At 44.7% G+C, this 14,346-nt stretch overlaps 1 protein-coding gene and 1 pseudogene across 1 annotated transcript; one reads left to right on the forward strand and one right to left on the reverse strand.

Moving 5' to 3' along the window:
* Nucleotides 1-270: 270 nt before the first annotated feature.
* Nucleotides 271-6,984, reverse strand: LOC105242342 (annotated as a pseudogene).
* Nucleotides 6,985-7,294: 310 nt separating this feature from the next.
* Nucleotides 7,295-10,816, forward strand: RPS27L (ribosomal protein S27 like). The gene is made up of 4 exons (XM_002929814.4): nt 7,295-7,452; nt 8,323-8,431; nt 9,129-9,239; nt 10,619-10,816. Exons 1-4 carry the CDS (start codon nt 7,447-7,449, stop codon nt 10,645-10,647), a joined length of 255 nt encoding a protein of 84 aa, XP_002929860.1. The 5' UTR covers nt 7,295-7,446; the 3' UTR covers nt 10,648-10,816.
* The last annotated feature ends 3,530 nt before the right edge of the window (nt 10,817-14,346 follow it).

The raw sequence follows: 14,346 nt of genomic DNA on the forward strand, positions 1-14,346 counted from the left end.
CCGGTAGGAAAAGAAAGGGAAGAAGAAAGGGGGGGTCAACAGAAGGGGGAATGAACCATGAGAGACTATGGACTATGAGAAACAAACTGAGGGCCTCAGTGGGGAGGGGGGTCAGGGAATGGGATAGGCTGGTGATGGGTAGTAAGGAGGGCATATATTGCATGGTGCACTGGGTGTTATGCGCAAGTAATGAATCATGGAACTTTACATCAAAAAACAGGGATGTAGTGTATGGAGACTAACGTAATATAATAAAAAAATTATTAAAGAAAATAAAAGTAAAAAAATAAAAGAGGAATTGGACAGGCAAAATAAATAAATAAATAAACAAAGCACAGAGCACCTCCAGAGGCAGGAGAAGAGGATCTTGGGTGGTTCAGTCCCAGAGAAACTGGATCCTTCTGAGCCTCTTTGGGGCCCTACTGCCCCCAACACACCTGACAACTGGGGAACTCTCCACAGGTCCACGCCAGAGGCTTCAAACCCCCCACCCCATCCAGGACCAGATGCTAGGGAGGGACGGCAGGTTTGGCCCAGGATACCCCACCTACCACACACCCCCACACGCACATACGACCACATTCACACACAGGCACATGCGCCCCTTGGCTACCGACCAGGTAGAAAACTTGAACACGAGGTAGGTAGGTCAAGCTGGTCAGCAGCAGAAAGACGGGCACAGCCACAGGGGTGCTGCTGTCGGGCTGCCCCTGAGGTGAGAACAGGGAGCCTGTGGGCAGGAAGGGCCCAGGGTTGTGAGCCTCCCTGGCACCAGGACATTCTTCCAAATCCACATGGCAAAGCCCCACAGGAGTGCCCCGGACTACAGTGGAAATTTTCTCATAGGCCACAGGGGTTGTGTCACACCTGCTAAATGAGTCACCCACCCCTGGGCCTCACCTCCTCCATCCGCAGGGTCTTAGGGGCCAGTCACCCTTCCTAGCAGGTCACAAGGGTCAGCCCAGCCCTCCCCAGAGAGGTGAGACCATGTCCAGGCTCCAGGGATGGAAACAAAGGCCCGGCGTGCTGCCCCCGGCCACACTCACTCCTAGTGACAGACAATTACTACAGTTTCCAAGAAGCCCAACGCTTGGCAGGTATTTGTTTCCTCCTCAAAAATCTCAGATCTCCAGGGGAGGGTGGTCAACTGGGGCACGACCGCCTCAGGGAGGGGGTTACAGGAGGGTGGGGGGGGATGGTGTGATGCAGAGGGCCTCTCCTTGGGAGGGCTCTGGGGAGAGGGGAAGCACGCAGACTGGCTCCATTCACTCCACTGGCCCTCACCGTGCAGCTCCTCCATCATGTCATCCTCCAGGGTGGCCTTCTGGACCCATAGTCGGGCCTCATAGCAGGAACAGAGGTCCAGTTTGACAGCTTTGAGGGTTAGCCAGGTCCCCCCGACAATGTGATCCCTGTGCCAGGCCTGCTGTGGGGTGCTGAGGGTGAGACAGGGTCTGTTCGCCCTCCAGATCTCACACACACACACACACACCCATACCCACGCACGTGGGCACAGGTACCCATGCACGCCACAGGCTCATGAGCACACACTTACACTCCTCTACCCCCGTGCACACTGATGCAGGTGCACACACAAACATGTTCGCTACAGTCACACACTCCTCTACGTGGGCATACCCTGTGCACACACACATACACAAGCATACGTACTCATGCACCACCGGCACACTCGCATACAAGCACACGTGGGCACAGTCACGCCCCTGGCTCTGAGCACGCCCCTCCTCATTAGTCCAAGCTGACATCTTCCCCTGTGGAGAACGGGTGGCCCTGAGCCGCTGCTCCCAGGAGAGAGAGGCCCCTGGTGGAGTCAGCCCAGCATTACCTCCCAGGCCTTTTCCTGCTTCTTGAAGCCCAGCTCGTAGCTGAGGACGGAGGTCAGGGGCTTCAAGACAGGACTGACGCTCCAGGTCATGACACGACAGTCAGAGCTGACATTGCTCTGTAAGCCAGAGGGAGGGTCCAACTTCAGGGAAACAGAGTGTGGTCAGCATGCCCAGGACTGGGGGGTCCAAAAGATAATGGGGGGCAGGAGGGCATGGTCAAGGCACTCCCACGAGGTTTCTGTCTCCTCCCTGGTGCCATCTCCCAGGGAGGCCCCAGAGACAAGATGACAATGAGTTCCCCCAGCCCCTGCAGCTAGACAGGGTGTTTCGAATGCCCCCTGCCTCTTCCTTCACAAGCTGCTGCTGGAGCGCTTCCCAGTGTCTTACAGAGTCCTTCGTGCGATGACTAACGTGAATTTCAAGTGACTCAAGTTGTACCCTTGCCCCAACTTGAAGCCCTGAATCTTCACCTTCCTCCAAAACCGTGCCTCTCCGGGAAGCAGTGGGCCCTCCCCTCCCAGGGGCCCAGTCTGCTTTTAGCCCCAGGTCTCTCTGAGTCCGGACAGAGATCTTTCACAGGGTCATGGAGGTTAAGGGCAATGGGACCTTGCCCCCCAATCTCCATGAAGCCAGGATGTTCCCTGTCAAGGCACCCAGATCAGGCCTCACCATGTCTCCAGGGCAGGTAGTGTGGGTCCCCAGGTGGACCTGCTCCTTCCCAGAGACGGACCGGTGGAAAGTGACGGTGACAGTATCGGAAGGCATGAGCACCTCCTCGCCGGCAGCACGGCAGCACGCTCACTGGTCCAGAAGACACGTCTGTGCTTGCTGCCCAGTGCGAGGTTGCTGGAAAGGGTGTGTGTGTCAGCACCAAGTGGCCACTGCGCCCGCCCAGCCATTGCTGCTGTCTCATGGGGACCCCACCCTCATGGCCTCGTGCAGCCTGGCCCTCCATCTTCACCTGGTAAAGAGGAGCAAGGGACTGGGACCACGGCTCAGCTCTGGGGCAGGCCAGGGGCAGCTGAGCCTTAAGATGTTGTTACTGAGGCAGGTGAAAGATCCAGCCCCGGGGCCGCGGGAGCAGTGACGATTTAGAACCCACAGGGGCTGCTTCAGGGCAGGATTAGTGCACGTGACTCAATCGTGAAGCCCACGTGGTGGTAATTAGGCTTATTTCATCTATCAACACTAGAGGGCGCTTGCTACTTAACTACTGAATGGACGAGCATGTGACTCACCCGGGAGAAGGACGTAACTGTCTCCTGGTGCCCATGTGACCGGCCGGGGCCGCCCACGTGACCTGCACGTGACTGGAGTGGTCCTGCCCCTGCCACCCACGTGACCTGCCCGCTGCCACCCCACATGGTGCTAATTAGGCTCATTACCTCTTTCTGCATTAGAGGAAAAGAAAGAACATGACAGGGGCACCTGGGTGGCACAGTAGTTAAGCGTTTGCCTTTGGCTCAGGGTGTGATCCCGGCGTTATGGGATCAAGCCCCACATCAGGCTCCTCCGCTGGGAGCCTGCTTCTTCCTCTCCCACTCCCCCTGCTTGTGTTCCCTCTCTCGCTGGCTGTCTCTGTCAAATAAATAAATAAATAAAAATCTTAAAAAAAAAAAAAAAAGAAAGAAAGAACATGAAAACAGAGTTTGCACCTGAGACTCTTACTCCTTATAGACGGGAGCTTACCTGAGAGCGTCCAACTTCCTCATGAATAACAGATGTATTTCAACCCCCCACAGTGGAGCTTTTAGGGCAATGGTTGTGACCCTGTGGAGAACTGGTGAGCAGAGAAGAGGCAGGCTTTCAGCAGTTGGATTTCAGGAATGTGTTGAGAATAAGCCACACATGCTTTGATTCCTAAAACAGGTGGACCACAGAAGAAGAGAAAAATAATGCAACCTTGTTATACAGTTTGCTGATGACACAGATTTCTCTGAGTTTCTCAGAAAAATACTTAAAAAGGCAGGACTGTGAAAAGTTATCTTTAGGGCCCCACCTCACACCCTGAATTTCTTAAAACTAAATTTCCAACCACCTTTCTGGAAAAGATGGGCACGAGCCAGAGGCACACCAATCCAGGGTTAAATAGGGATCTGACCTATTTAGAACTGGTCTTGGCTAGCCTGCAGTTTAGCACCAGTTGAGTTCCTGGCTTAGCTGAACACCTGTGAGCTTTCCCAGTGTCTGACAGTGAAAAGGGGGGAAGGGAGCAGAGATGGCTGCACACGTCTCAGGTGAGGGAGGCTGGTGCTAAACTGGAGATAACAAAGTACTTTCTCAGACGTGGCCAGATAGAACAGCTGGGGAATTCTCAGCCGCATACAGAACTCCAATTGGCACTTCGTGGGTCTGTAAGAAGCCAGGTGGGAGATCCTTCCTCAAGATCCCTGAGAGCAGGCTGCCAAGAAAAAGTGGCTCTGGATCCCTTTATCTGCCAGCACTGCAGGGACCCAGGGACGTTTTAGGAGACACTGAGCTTTGGAGGAGGAGGCAGAGTTATAGAGTCCAGGTCTTCTTGGCCTTGACTTTTAGTCCTCCTGCCGTTACAGTGTCTCAGAAGGTGAGGGTTTTGACACCGTCCTGGGCAATAGTAAGGAACTGAAGCAATAACTAGGAGTGATGAGAAAGTGTTCTGAGACTTACTACGCATCAAGTGCCAAAATAAATTTCAGGTAAATTAAGAAGTTAAAGGATAAATATCATAACAAAAGAATGAGAAGAAAGTTTAGCTGATCCTAAGGTGGCAAAGGCCTGTCAAAACACAGAAGCAAAAAAGGAAACAGCAAAAGGTTTGAAATATATGTATACAAAATTTAAAAATTCTGTATAGCTTTGAAATCACCAAAAATATTAATAGGATACAGTTAATAGGAAATAACAAGTTGGGAAAAATATTTACAGCATATGTGATTACCAGTTAATCGCCTTAATATGAAAGAATACATAAGGGGGGGGGGGCGACTGGCTGGCTCATTCAGTAGAGCATGTGACTCTTGATCTCAGGGTTGTGAATTCAAGCCCCACACTGGGTATGGAGCCAACTTAATTAAAAAAAAAAGATACATAATGAAGAAACGGATGATCATATCAATAGAAATATGCTAGATGCCAATAAGCACATGAAAAATATTAATTAAAATAAAAAATAACAGTGAAATATAATAAAATACTATATAGTTCTTCAGGATTGACAGACATAGGGAATGACACAATACCCACTATTGTCAAGGGTACAAAGAAAGGGGTATTCTCAAACATTTACGATTGGAATATAAATTGGCTTGACTTTTCTGGAGGGTAATTTGGCAGTTTATATTATAAACCCTAAAATATGCGTAACTTTTGACTCAGGAATTTCTCCTTTAAGAATTTGTCTTTTTTAAAAAGATTATTTATTTGAGAGAGAGAGAGAGCATGCATGTGCTAGCATAAGCAGGGGAGAGGGGCAGACAAAGAGAGAGAAGCAAGCTCCCCGCTGAGCAAGGAGCCTGATGCGGGGCTCAATCCCAGGATTCTGGGATCATGACCTGAGCCAAAGGCAGGCACTTAACCAACTGAGCCGCCCAGGTGCCCCTTCTAGGAATTTATCTTAAGGAAACAACCAAGCATGTGCTCAGAGACTTATCAACCAGAATATTTACTACAGCGTTATTTTTAAAATGACAAATCCTGGAGAGGGGGTATTGAATGGTCAGACTTGACAGAGTTGGGGAGTGGTTACATGGGTTTTCATTATTGTATTTATTTCCTACTGTAACAAATAACCATAAAGCTAGCAGCTTAAAACAACATACATTTCTTATCTCACAGTTCTATAGTTCAAAGTCTGACCAGGGTCTCACTGGGTTACCGTTGAGGGGCTGACAGGACCGTGTTCCTTCAGAAGACTCCAGGTCAGAGTCCATTTCTAGCTTCCAGAGGCTGCCCACACTGCTTGGCTCTGGCCCCCCTTCTTCCATCTTCATATCCAGCAACATAGCATCTCTCAGACCTTCCTTTTTTCACTTCATCTCTTTCTCTGACTCTTCTTTTTCTGTCTTCCTCTTCCACTTTTAAGGACCCTTGTGGTCACTTTGGGCCTACCCTGATAGTACTCGTAGTTAGCTAATTAGCAACCCTAACTCCAGTTGCCATGTAACTAGGTCCTGGGGATTAGGGCATTGAAGTCTTTGGGGGTCATTATTCTGCTACACTATTGTATTACTCCATATACTTATCTTTATGAAATATTTAATATTTTGTCATATTTAAAGTACTAAATATTGAAAAACTCAAACCCAATGACCACTTTAGTGTATGGATGAAAGGACTATATATATTCATAGGATGAATGCTATGTGCACATTAAAAGTCATAATGTAGGAAAATACGTAGTAACATGGAACAATGTTCATTACAGGTAGTGGGGGGGGGAATCAAGTCTACAAAAGAGTATGCACAAGATCATAACAATTACATAAAACCCATACCCCCAACAAACCTAAATGCAAGTAAATAAAAAATGTTTGGAAGGTTACAGGTCAAATTGTCAATAATATTTATCTCTGGAGAGTAATTTTAATTTTTTTCATCTTTTCTGCATTTCCCAAAATGTGTGAAATAAAAGGTGATGGAGAATGTCATCTAGGACATTTTCCTGGTCAAGCATTTCCCTGGTTTCCTAATGCTTTTTTTAAAAATTAACATATAATGTATTATTTGTTTCAGGGGTACAGGTCTGTGATTCATCAGTCTTACACAATACACAGTCCAGCTCCCCATCCCTCCCACCCTCCTCTACTCCAGCAGCCCTCCGTTTGTTTCCTGAGATTAAAGAGTCTCTTATGGTTTGTCTGAAGGTTTATTTGTCAGAGAGAGCCTGGTTTCCTAGCTTTTGATCATACTCACACCCATCCCTCAAGTTCCTCCTCATCAGAAATATTTCAAGTCTGGCTCTCGACGCTAGCTGTCCGTTCTGGAAAGTGTTAATTCTCAGAGGCAGGAAGAAGCCTGCGGTGAACTAAGCTCGGCAGCGAATCCGTGCTTCTTAGAAACTTTTTCAGAGTGAAGCAAACCCAAGGCAGAGCCGCATCACCCGTAAAACTTCACCAGTACCTTGAAAGCTGGATGCACAAGTATACGAAACTTTCATCATTTCGCGGACACGGGTTCACAGTTTTGATTAATGCTACTGGTTTTAATAAACGAGCCGACCCCTGCGGCACCGCAGAACCGCCGCAGAGCGCCGGTTCGGCTACGCCACGGGGTAGGGCCGCCTAAGTCCCAGGCGGTTTCCTCGCCGGGCCACACCACCCAAGCCTGGGCCCGGACACCACCTGTCCGAGGCGGAGCCCTAGGGCCGGCGACCCTGGCCCAGGAGTCCCCCAGGCTCGCGCCGTCCGGGCCTTCGGAACGACGGGCACTCAGAAACTCCCGCGGCCGGCGACCCCACCACCGAGAGGAGCGCCTAGAGCTGCCGGCCGCCCGCCGGCCCCGCCGCTCCGCCCCGCCCAGCCTCCTCTATCCCGGAAGTTGACGCCGCTGGCCCGATCGCGTGCCGCTCGCTCGGGTTGTCGTCTTAGAGATCTGGACTGGCTGGGATTGCGAAAGGGTCAACATGCCTGTGAGTTGTTTACTTTCTGGCTTTCCGTTTGTTTCGGGCTTCTCTGTCGGGGGGTCCCGGGGGCGGGTTTGCCGACTCCTCGGCGGGCCCGGGGAGGGGTCCCTGTAGCGCACGGCTCCTCCGCGCGTGGCGGACTTGTTGGGACTTGCCCGGGCAGCGCGGCGTGTCGGGCCCTGTTCTGGCCGTGGAGCGGGGAGGACCCGGGGCCGCCCTGGGCTCAGGTCTGGAGTCAGTGGCTAGGAGGGGACAGCTCCTCGGGGGACACTCAGCCTCCCTGGGTTTTGGTGGGCGCCCGTGAGACTGTAATCCTTGGAGTCTTTTTGCTTTTCTTGCGCTGGTTGGTTCTCGCCCCCTCTCGGAAGCGATTTTCTGTTGGTTTCCTTTTTAAAAACTGTTTTCGCAGTTGCGTTTCATGTTAACTCCGTCAAGGACAGCCACGCTTCAGCCGCTCGGAGTTCCTGTCAGATCAGATGTTGAGCCCCGGGGGCGGGGGACAGAAATCTCCCCAGCGCTGGCGCTCTCGGTCCACCTCAGCGGTTTCTACTCCCAGCGCGTGCAGGGTTGGGGTCAAGTTCTCACCTAGCTCCACAGTGTTGTTTTTATTGGAGACTAGTACTCAGTTGAGTAAAGAAGAACGGGATTAACCGTACCATATGCTTCTTGATCGTCATAGTTTCTTTACCGGGACTTGGAGAACACAAGCATTATAAGAAGTATTGATTAAAGTTACTTAACAGGCTAAATAACATCTGGCGTGTTGCCTCTGCTGAGTATGACTTATTCCTTGTTTTGCATGTATATTTCACATATGGTTAAATCTGCCAGCATTGTGGATTCCTTCTAGCAATAATAGTATGCTTTTTTATTCAGTTGGCTAGAGATTTACTACACCCGTCCTTGGAAGAGGAAAAGAAAAAGCATAAAAAGAAACGGCTAGTTCAGAGCCCAAATTCCTATTTTATGGATGTAAAATGTCCAGGTAACATTTCAAATCTTAATTCCTCTCCCAAGGAAAATTTCTGAAGGGATTGCTAGTGTGGTGTGTATGTTTAGATAGATACGTTAGGACCTTTTGTTGAGTGGGAGTGGGGCCACAGAATTGGAAATGCCAAAAGGGACGTTTTCCTAATGAACTATTCAAACCATTGTAGAAACACGGGGGGGGGGGGGTGACTATGAGACTCCAAAGGGGATATGACATTTGTTTTACTAAGTCGTTAAGCTGTTCAGATGATTAGTTTTTTTTTCATGATGCAGTGAAAAGTGTGTTGATTCTTTCGTGTTAAGCTGTGCTGCCCAGTTTGGTGGCCATTAGCCATATATAACTACTGGGCACTTGAAATGTGGCTTGTCAAAGTGGAAAATACTCTCTTAAGTGTAAAATATACACTGGAGTTTTAAGATGTAGCACACACACATAAAAACCATATTGATTAACATGTTGAAATGGTAATAATACTTTGGAAATCCCAAGTTCAATAAAAAATATTAGTAATTTCACCTGTTGGCTTTTTAAAACTTTTTCTATGTGCCTGGAAGAGTTTAAGTTAAATATGTGGCTTGCTATTTACACAGCACTGAAGTTCTTCATCTTTTACAAGGTCTTTACTAGAAATAGGTGAACAATAGGCTTTATTTTCTTCTGCTTTTCACTTTTAACATTGCCCTTTTTCTAGGTTGCTACAAGATTACCACGGTTTTCAGCCATGCTCAGACGGTGGTTCTTTGTGTAGGCTGTTCAACAGTGTTGTGCCAGCCAACAGGAGGAAAGGCCAGACTCACAGAGGGTATTCATTTAGCATTTCCTAACCCACTAATGAGGTTTTATGATTATAAATGTCTACCTTTATTAAAAACCAGTTTAAAAGAAATCTTAAATTCATTATTACCAAAAAATTTGATCTTTCGTTGTATGCTCTTTCAGTAAAGAATGCCCTCCTCAAATGGATAAGTTTATACCTTTGATTTTGCAAAGAACTCATTTAACTATTGTATTTCTTAGTTTGGAACATGTACTTCTGTGTAGTTATTTAGTTTGCTTAATTTGGAATATTAAACATAAGTCAGAATCTAGCAAAAGAATAAGTACATACAGTAGGACATAATGGATTTTTAAAACCATAGAATTTAAAAAATTCTCTTGTAAATATTTTGTTTCATATGTATTTGACACATTTTACTGAAGACAGTTTTTATCATTGCTAGCTAGGCAACAGATAACTAAGGTATAAATTAAAATGCCAGGAGTTTAATTTTGCAGAGCACCTACTTAATGGCTAAATAAAAATCCCATCTTATTTATTTAGTTTTTTAAAGATTTTATTTTTAAGTAATTTCTACACCCAACGTGAGGCGCAAACCTAAAACCCCGAGATCGAGAGTCGCCTGCTGTACCAACTGAGCCAGTCAGGTGCCTCTAAAAACCCCATTTTAATTCCTCTTTCACTTTTGTGCAGTAAGAAAAGAAGAGTAATTATGTTTATTGTTTTCCATAGTAGTTCTTATAGATTTATAATTCCATAATGATATTTGAAATTTGTTTGTGATATTTTGGGGGTGTTGTGAATTCCATTATTGTTCTCACCAGAAGAGTTGTAAGTAGATTGGCAATGAATCCAAGATCTATTTTGTGGGACCTGGTGAGATCTAAGTACAAAGTCAGCATATGATGTTTAAGTGCAGTATTGCTCTCAAAAGTATACTTGTAAGATTTTTTAAACCTTTATATCATGTCATGATCTTGGAGTTTTGTGCCAATGGATAATTAGTAGGGTATTAGAGTTTTCCTAATAGATTTGAAGAGAATTCCAATCAAAATCAGTTTTTTAGGAAAGTAATTTAGAATAATTCCTAAAAATTAAGATTGCATTTTTCTGACAGGTTGGATTAAAGTTTTAACTGTTGGATTTAGACTCTTATGTGATCTCCAATATAGCATTTGAGAAACAGAAATAACAGTTATACTCACATCACGATAAATTCAAATATACAAGAATTATTATACTAAATTTCTGGCATAAAAGGATAAATAACTTATATGTGAATATTATTCTGATATTCCTAAAACTTAGCTTTTGAAAGTACTGAAAAAGTACTTCTTGTCATTAAAACTATAGCAGAGATAGTGTACAGTTGTGTTTAACATGTTCTTGTCATTCCTTTGCAGGGTGTTCATTTAGAAGAAAGCAACACTAATGACCCACACAACCTCTTGAATTTGTGTTATATCGCAGAAAGCCTTATCAGTTCAGTAATTCCAGTTAATCTACCAAGATAATGTAATTATGTTTAATTTTGTAAGGTTTACAACAGTGATCTCCTATTTTGGTGTCAGTTTTTCAATAAAGTTTTGATTATGGGCAAATTCCCCTTCTCCTTTTTTTTTAGTGTGTGTGAATATGCTATGCTTATATATACCATGTGTGAGTTTAGTATAAACATTTAAAAAAGTGTATTCTGATTAGTTTGTCTCATTTCAGGAGTAGAAACCGTAATATTTGATCATCAGTCCTTTTCCAAATTACTGTGAGTGGGCTAAATAATTAAAAATATGGAAAGAAGTCCATTATTTGTTAATTCTAAATACAGTTTTGCCATTGTAACTATGGAAACACATGTATAGAAGTACATATTTAATGCAGTAACAGTCAGTATAATTACACAGTAATTACAATGTAATGCCGTGGATTTATGTGGCCCTAACATATTGCATAATTTAGTAGATAACTGCAGCTGGGGTCTGAATTGTAGGAAGCACCTTCTGGGGTAGGAAATTGGAGAGGAGGCCTCAGGAGTAGCATGATTTACCCCCAGGATGTCTTGGCTGAGAATGGTAGATGACGTGGAATTCTCTGGTCCAGACAATGAGTGCTCCTGACTACAGATGTGTGCTGAGTGGCTCTGGTGTACTTGCCCTTTTTTTTTTTTTTTTAAAGGTTCTATTTATTTATTTGACACACAGAGCTAGCAAGAGAGAGCACAAGCAGGGGGAGCAGCAGGCAGAGGGAGAAATAATAGGCTCCCTGCTGATCAAGGAGCTGGATGCGGGGGTTTGATCCGAGGACTCTGGGATCATGACCTGAGCTGAAGGCAGATACTTAACCGACTGAGCCACACAGGCGCCCCTGGTGTACTTACTTTTTATCACAGCAATGGCTCTAAACCCAGCTTCACAAAGATAGGACAACATCAAAAGGAATGTGGTGCCATATAATGTAACTGAACTACCTGGAACTAGAATTAGGCATGGTATCCAAAAGGTATCAAGTATCAGGGTTTTTCCTAATGGTGCTCCAACTCACCTTAGCTTGCATAGTTTAGGAATCTTGGCCCCAAGGATCCAGTGGAGATGACAGGCTATTGATATGGAAAGGAGCAAAACCTATGATAACTAATTAGAGGGCAAATCCCTGAAAATTTCCTTGGAAGTATCACTGAAAGAGGCTTGTACTTGGAAGAACATATCCAAGGATTAAGTGATGGAGATACTTGGCACTGGGAAGTGAATGGTGTATTGAGTTTCATCTCATAATTAATCTAAACAGTATTGCTGGGCTTGAAAAATACTACTACACTAGGACTTAACAAACTTCAAAGTCTGCCACATATTTTGTTATTTACTGATTGTTTTTAATACTATTATTTATATTGACTTTGTTTTTTTAATGTAAACATTTTTTTTTAAGATTTTACTTTTAAGTAATCTATGCCCAACGTGGGGCTTGAACTTAAAACCCTTAGATCAAGAGTCACATGCTCCACCAACCAAGCCAGCCAGGTGCCCCAGACATAAACATATTTTTAAAGGAAAACTTAAATTTCTTCTGTAAATAGAAAATCCAGTTACATAAAGATAAGTAACAAATGAAATGGAATTCTTGGCTTCCTACCTGATCAGATGACTAATGGTTTCTTATCTGGTGTTCCTGGAAATCATCCGAAAAGGTTCTTCTTGGTCTTGATCTTGATCTTGTTCTTATTCCTGTTCTTCTTCTTCTTCATATTATGTAGATACCATAAAATTCAACCTTTTGCAACGTAAAATGCAGTGGTTTTTAGTATATTCACAGGTTGTACAAACTGTCACCACTGGCTAATCCCGTAAGGAAACTCCATATTCATTAGCATTCACTCCCCCTTCCGTCCTCCCCCCAGCTCCTGGCAACCACTAATATGCTTTCTATCTCCATCGAATGGCCTATTCTGGACACTATGTAAATGGGCTCATATAATATGTGCCCTTGTGTGTCTGGCTTCTTTGACTTAACATAATGTTTAAGATGGCCATCACACTGTAGCATGTATCAATACTTCATTCCTTTTTATGACTGAATAATACTCTGTTGTAAGAATATATATTTTGTTTATCCATTCATCAGTTGATGGACATTGAGTTGTTCTCAGTTTTTGGCTACTTTGAACATGTATGTACACTTTTTTATGTAGACGTCTTTTAAATTCTCTTGGGTTATATACCTAGAAGTAGAATTGCCAGGTTACAGTAATTCTGTGTTTAGCATTTTGAGGAATTGCCTATTATCCAAACAGGCTGCACCATCTTACATTCCGGCGAGTCATACACAAGGGTTATAATTTCTTCACATCCTCACCAACACTTGTTTTTGTCAGTCGTTTTGATCGTAGCCATCTTAGTATGTGTGAAGAGCTATCTCGATTTGCATTTCCCTGATGATTAATTATGTTGACCATCTTTTTATGTGCTTACTGGCTATTCATATATTTTCTTTGGAGAAATGTCTATTCAGATCCTTTGCCCATTTTTAATTGGGTTGGGTTTTATTGCTGAGTTGTAGGAATTCTTCCATTTTCTAGATACAACACATATATACGATTTTCTCCCATTCTGTGGGTTGTCTTCATCTTTGTCTTCAGAAAAACAAGGATCTTTAATGAAGTCTAATTTATCTATTTTTGTTGTTTTTTTTAATGTTTTTTTATTATGTTAGTCACCACACAGTACATCCCTGGTTTCTGATGTAAAGTTCAATGATTCATTAGTTGCGTATAACACCCAGTGCACCATGCAATACGTGCCCTCCTTACTACCCATCACCAGTCTATCCCATTCCCCCAACCCCCTCCCCTCTGAAGCCCTCAGCTTGTTTTTCAGAGTCCATAGTCTCTCATGCTTCATTCCCCCTTCTGATGATTACGCCCCCCTTTCTTTATCCCTTTCTTCCCCTACTGATCTTCCTAGTTCTTATGTTCCATAGATGAGAGAAATCATGTGATAATTTGTTGTTTTTTAAAGATTTTATTTATTTATTTGACAGAGAGAGAGACAGCCAGTAAGAGAGGAAACACAAGCAGGGGGAGTGGGAGAGGAATAAGCAGGCTCCCAGCAGAGCAGGGAGCTCAATGTGGGGCTCAATCCCAGGACCCTGGGATCACGCCCTGAGCCAAAGGCAGACGCTTAATGACTGAGCCACCCAGGTGCCCCTCATTTGCTTTTTTATAAAAAATATTCTCCATATTAGAAGAATGGCTAAATATAGTTGGAATATAGTTTCCTGTTGCTGCTGTAACAGAACAGCACAAACTTAGTGGCTTAAAACAGCATAAACTTAAAGAATCATCTCTCTCTCTAAAAACAAAACAAGGGGCGCCTGGGTGGCACAGCGGTTAAGCGTCTGCCTTCAGCTCAGGGCGTGATCCCGGNCAAAAAAAAACCAAAAAATACAAAAAACAAACAAAGAAAACAAACTTCTTATCTTACAGTTTTGGAGGTCAGAAGACCAAAATGGCTAAAATCAAGGTATCAGTGTGGCCATGTTCCTTCTGGGGGCTCTAGGAGGAGATCTGTTTCCTTGTCTTTTCCAGCTTCTAGAAGCTGCCTGCATTCCTTGGTCTGTGACCCCACATCCTCCTACCTCT

The sequence above is a fragment of the Ailuropoda melanoleuca genome, chromosome 5, assembly GCF_002007445.2.
Source record: "Ailuropoda melanoleuca isolate Jingjing chromosome 5, ASM200744v2, whole genome shotgun sequence".
In the NCBI taxonomy this organism is placed as follows: Eukaryota; Metazoa; Chordata; class Mammalia; order Carnivora; family Ursidae; genus Ailuropoda; species Ailuropoda melanoleuca.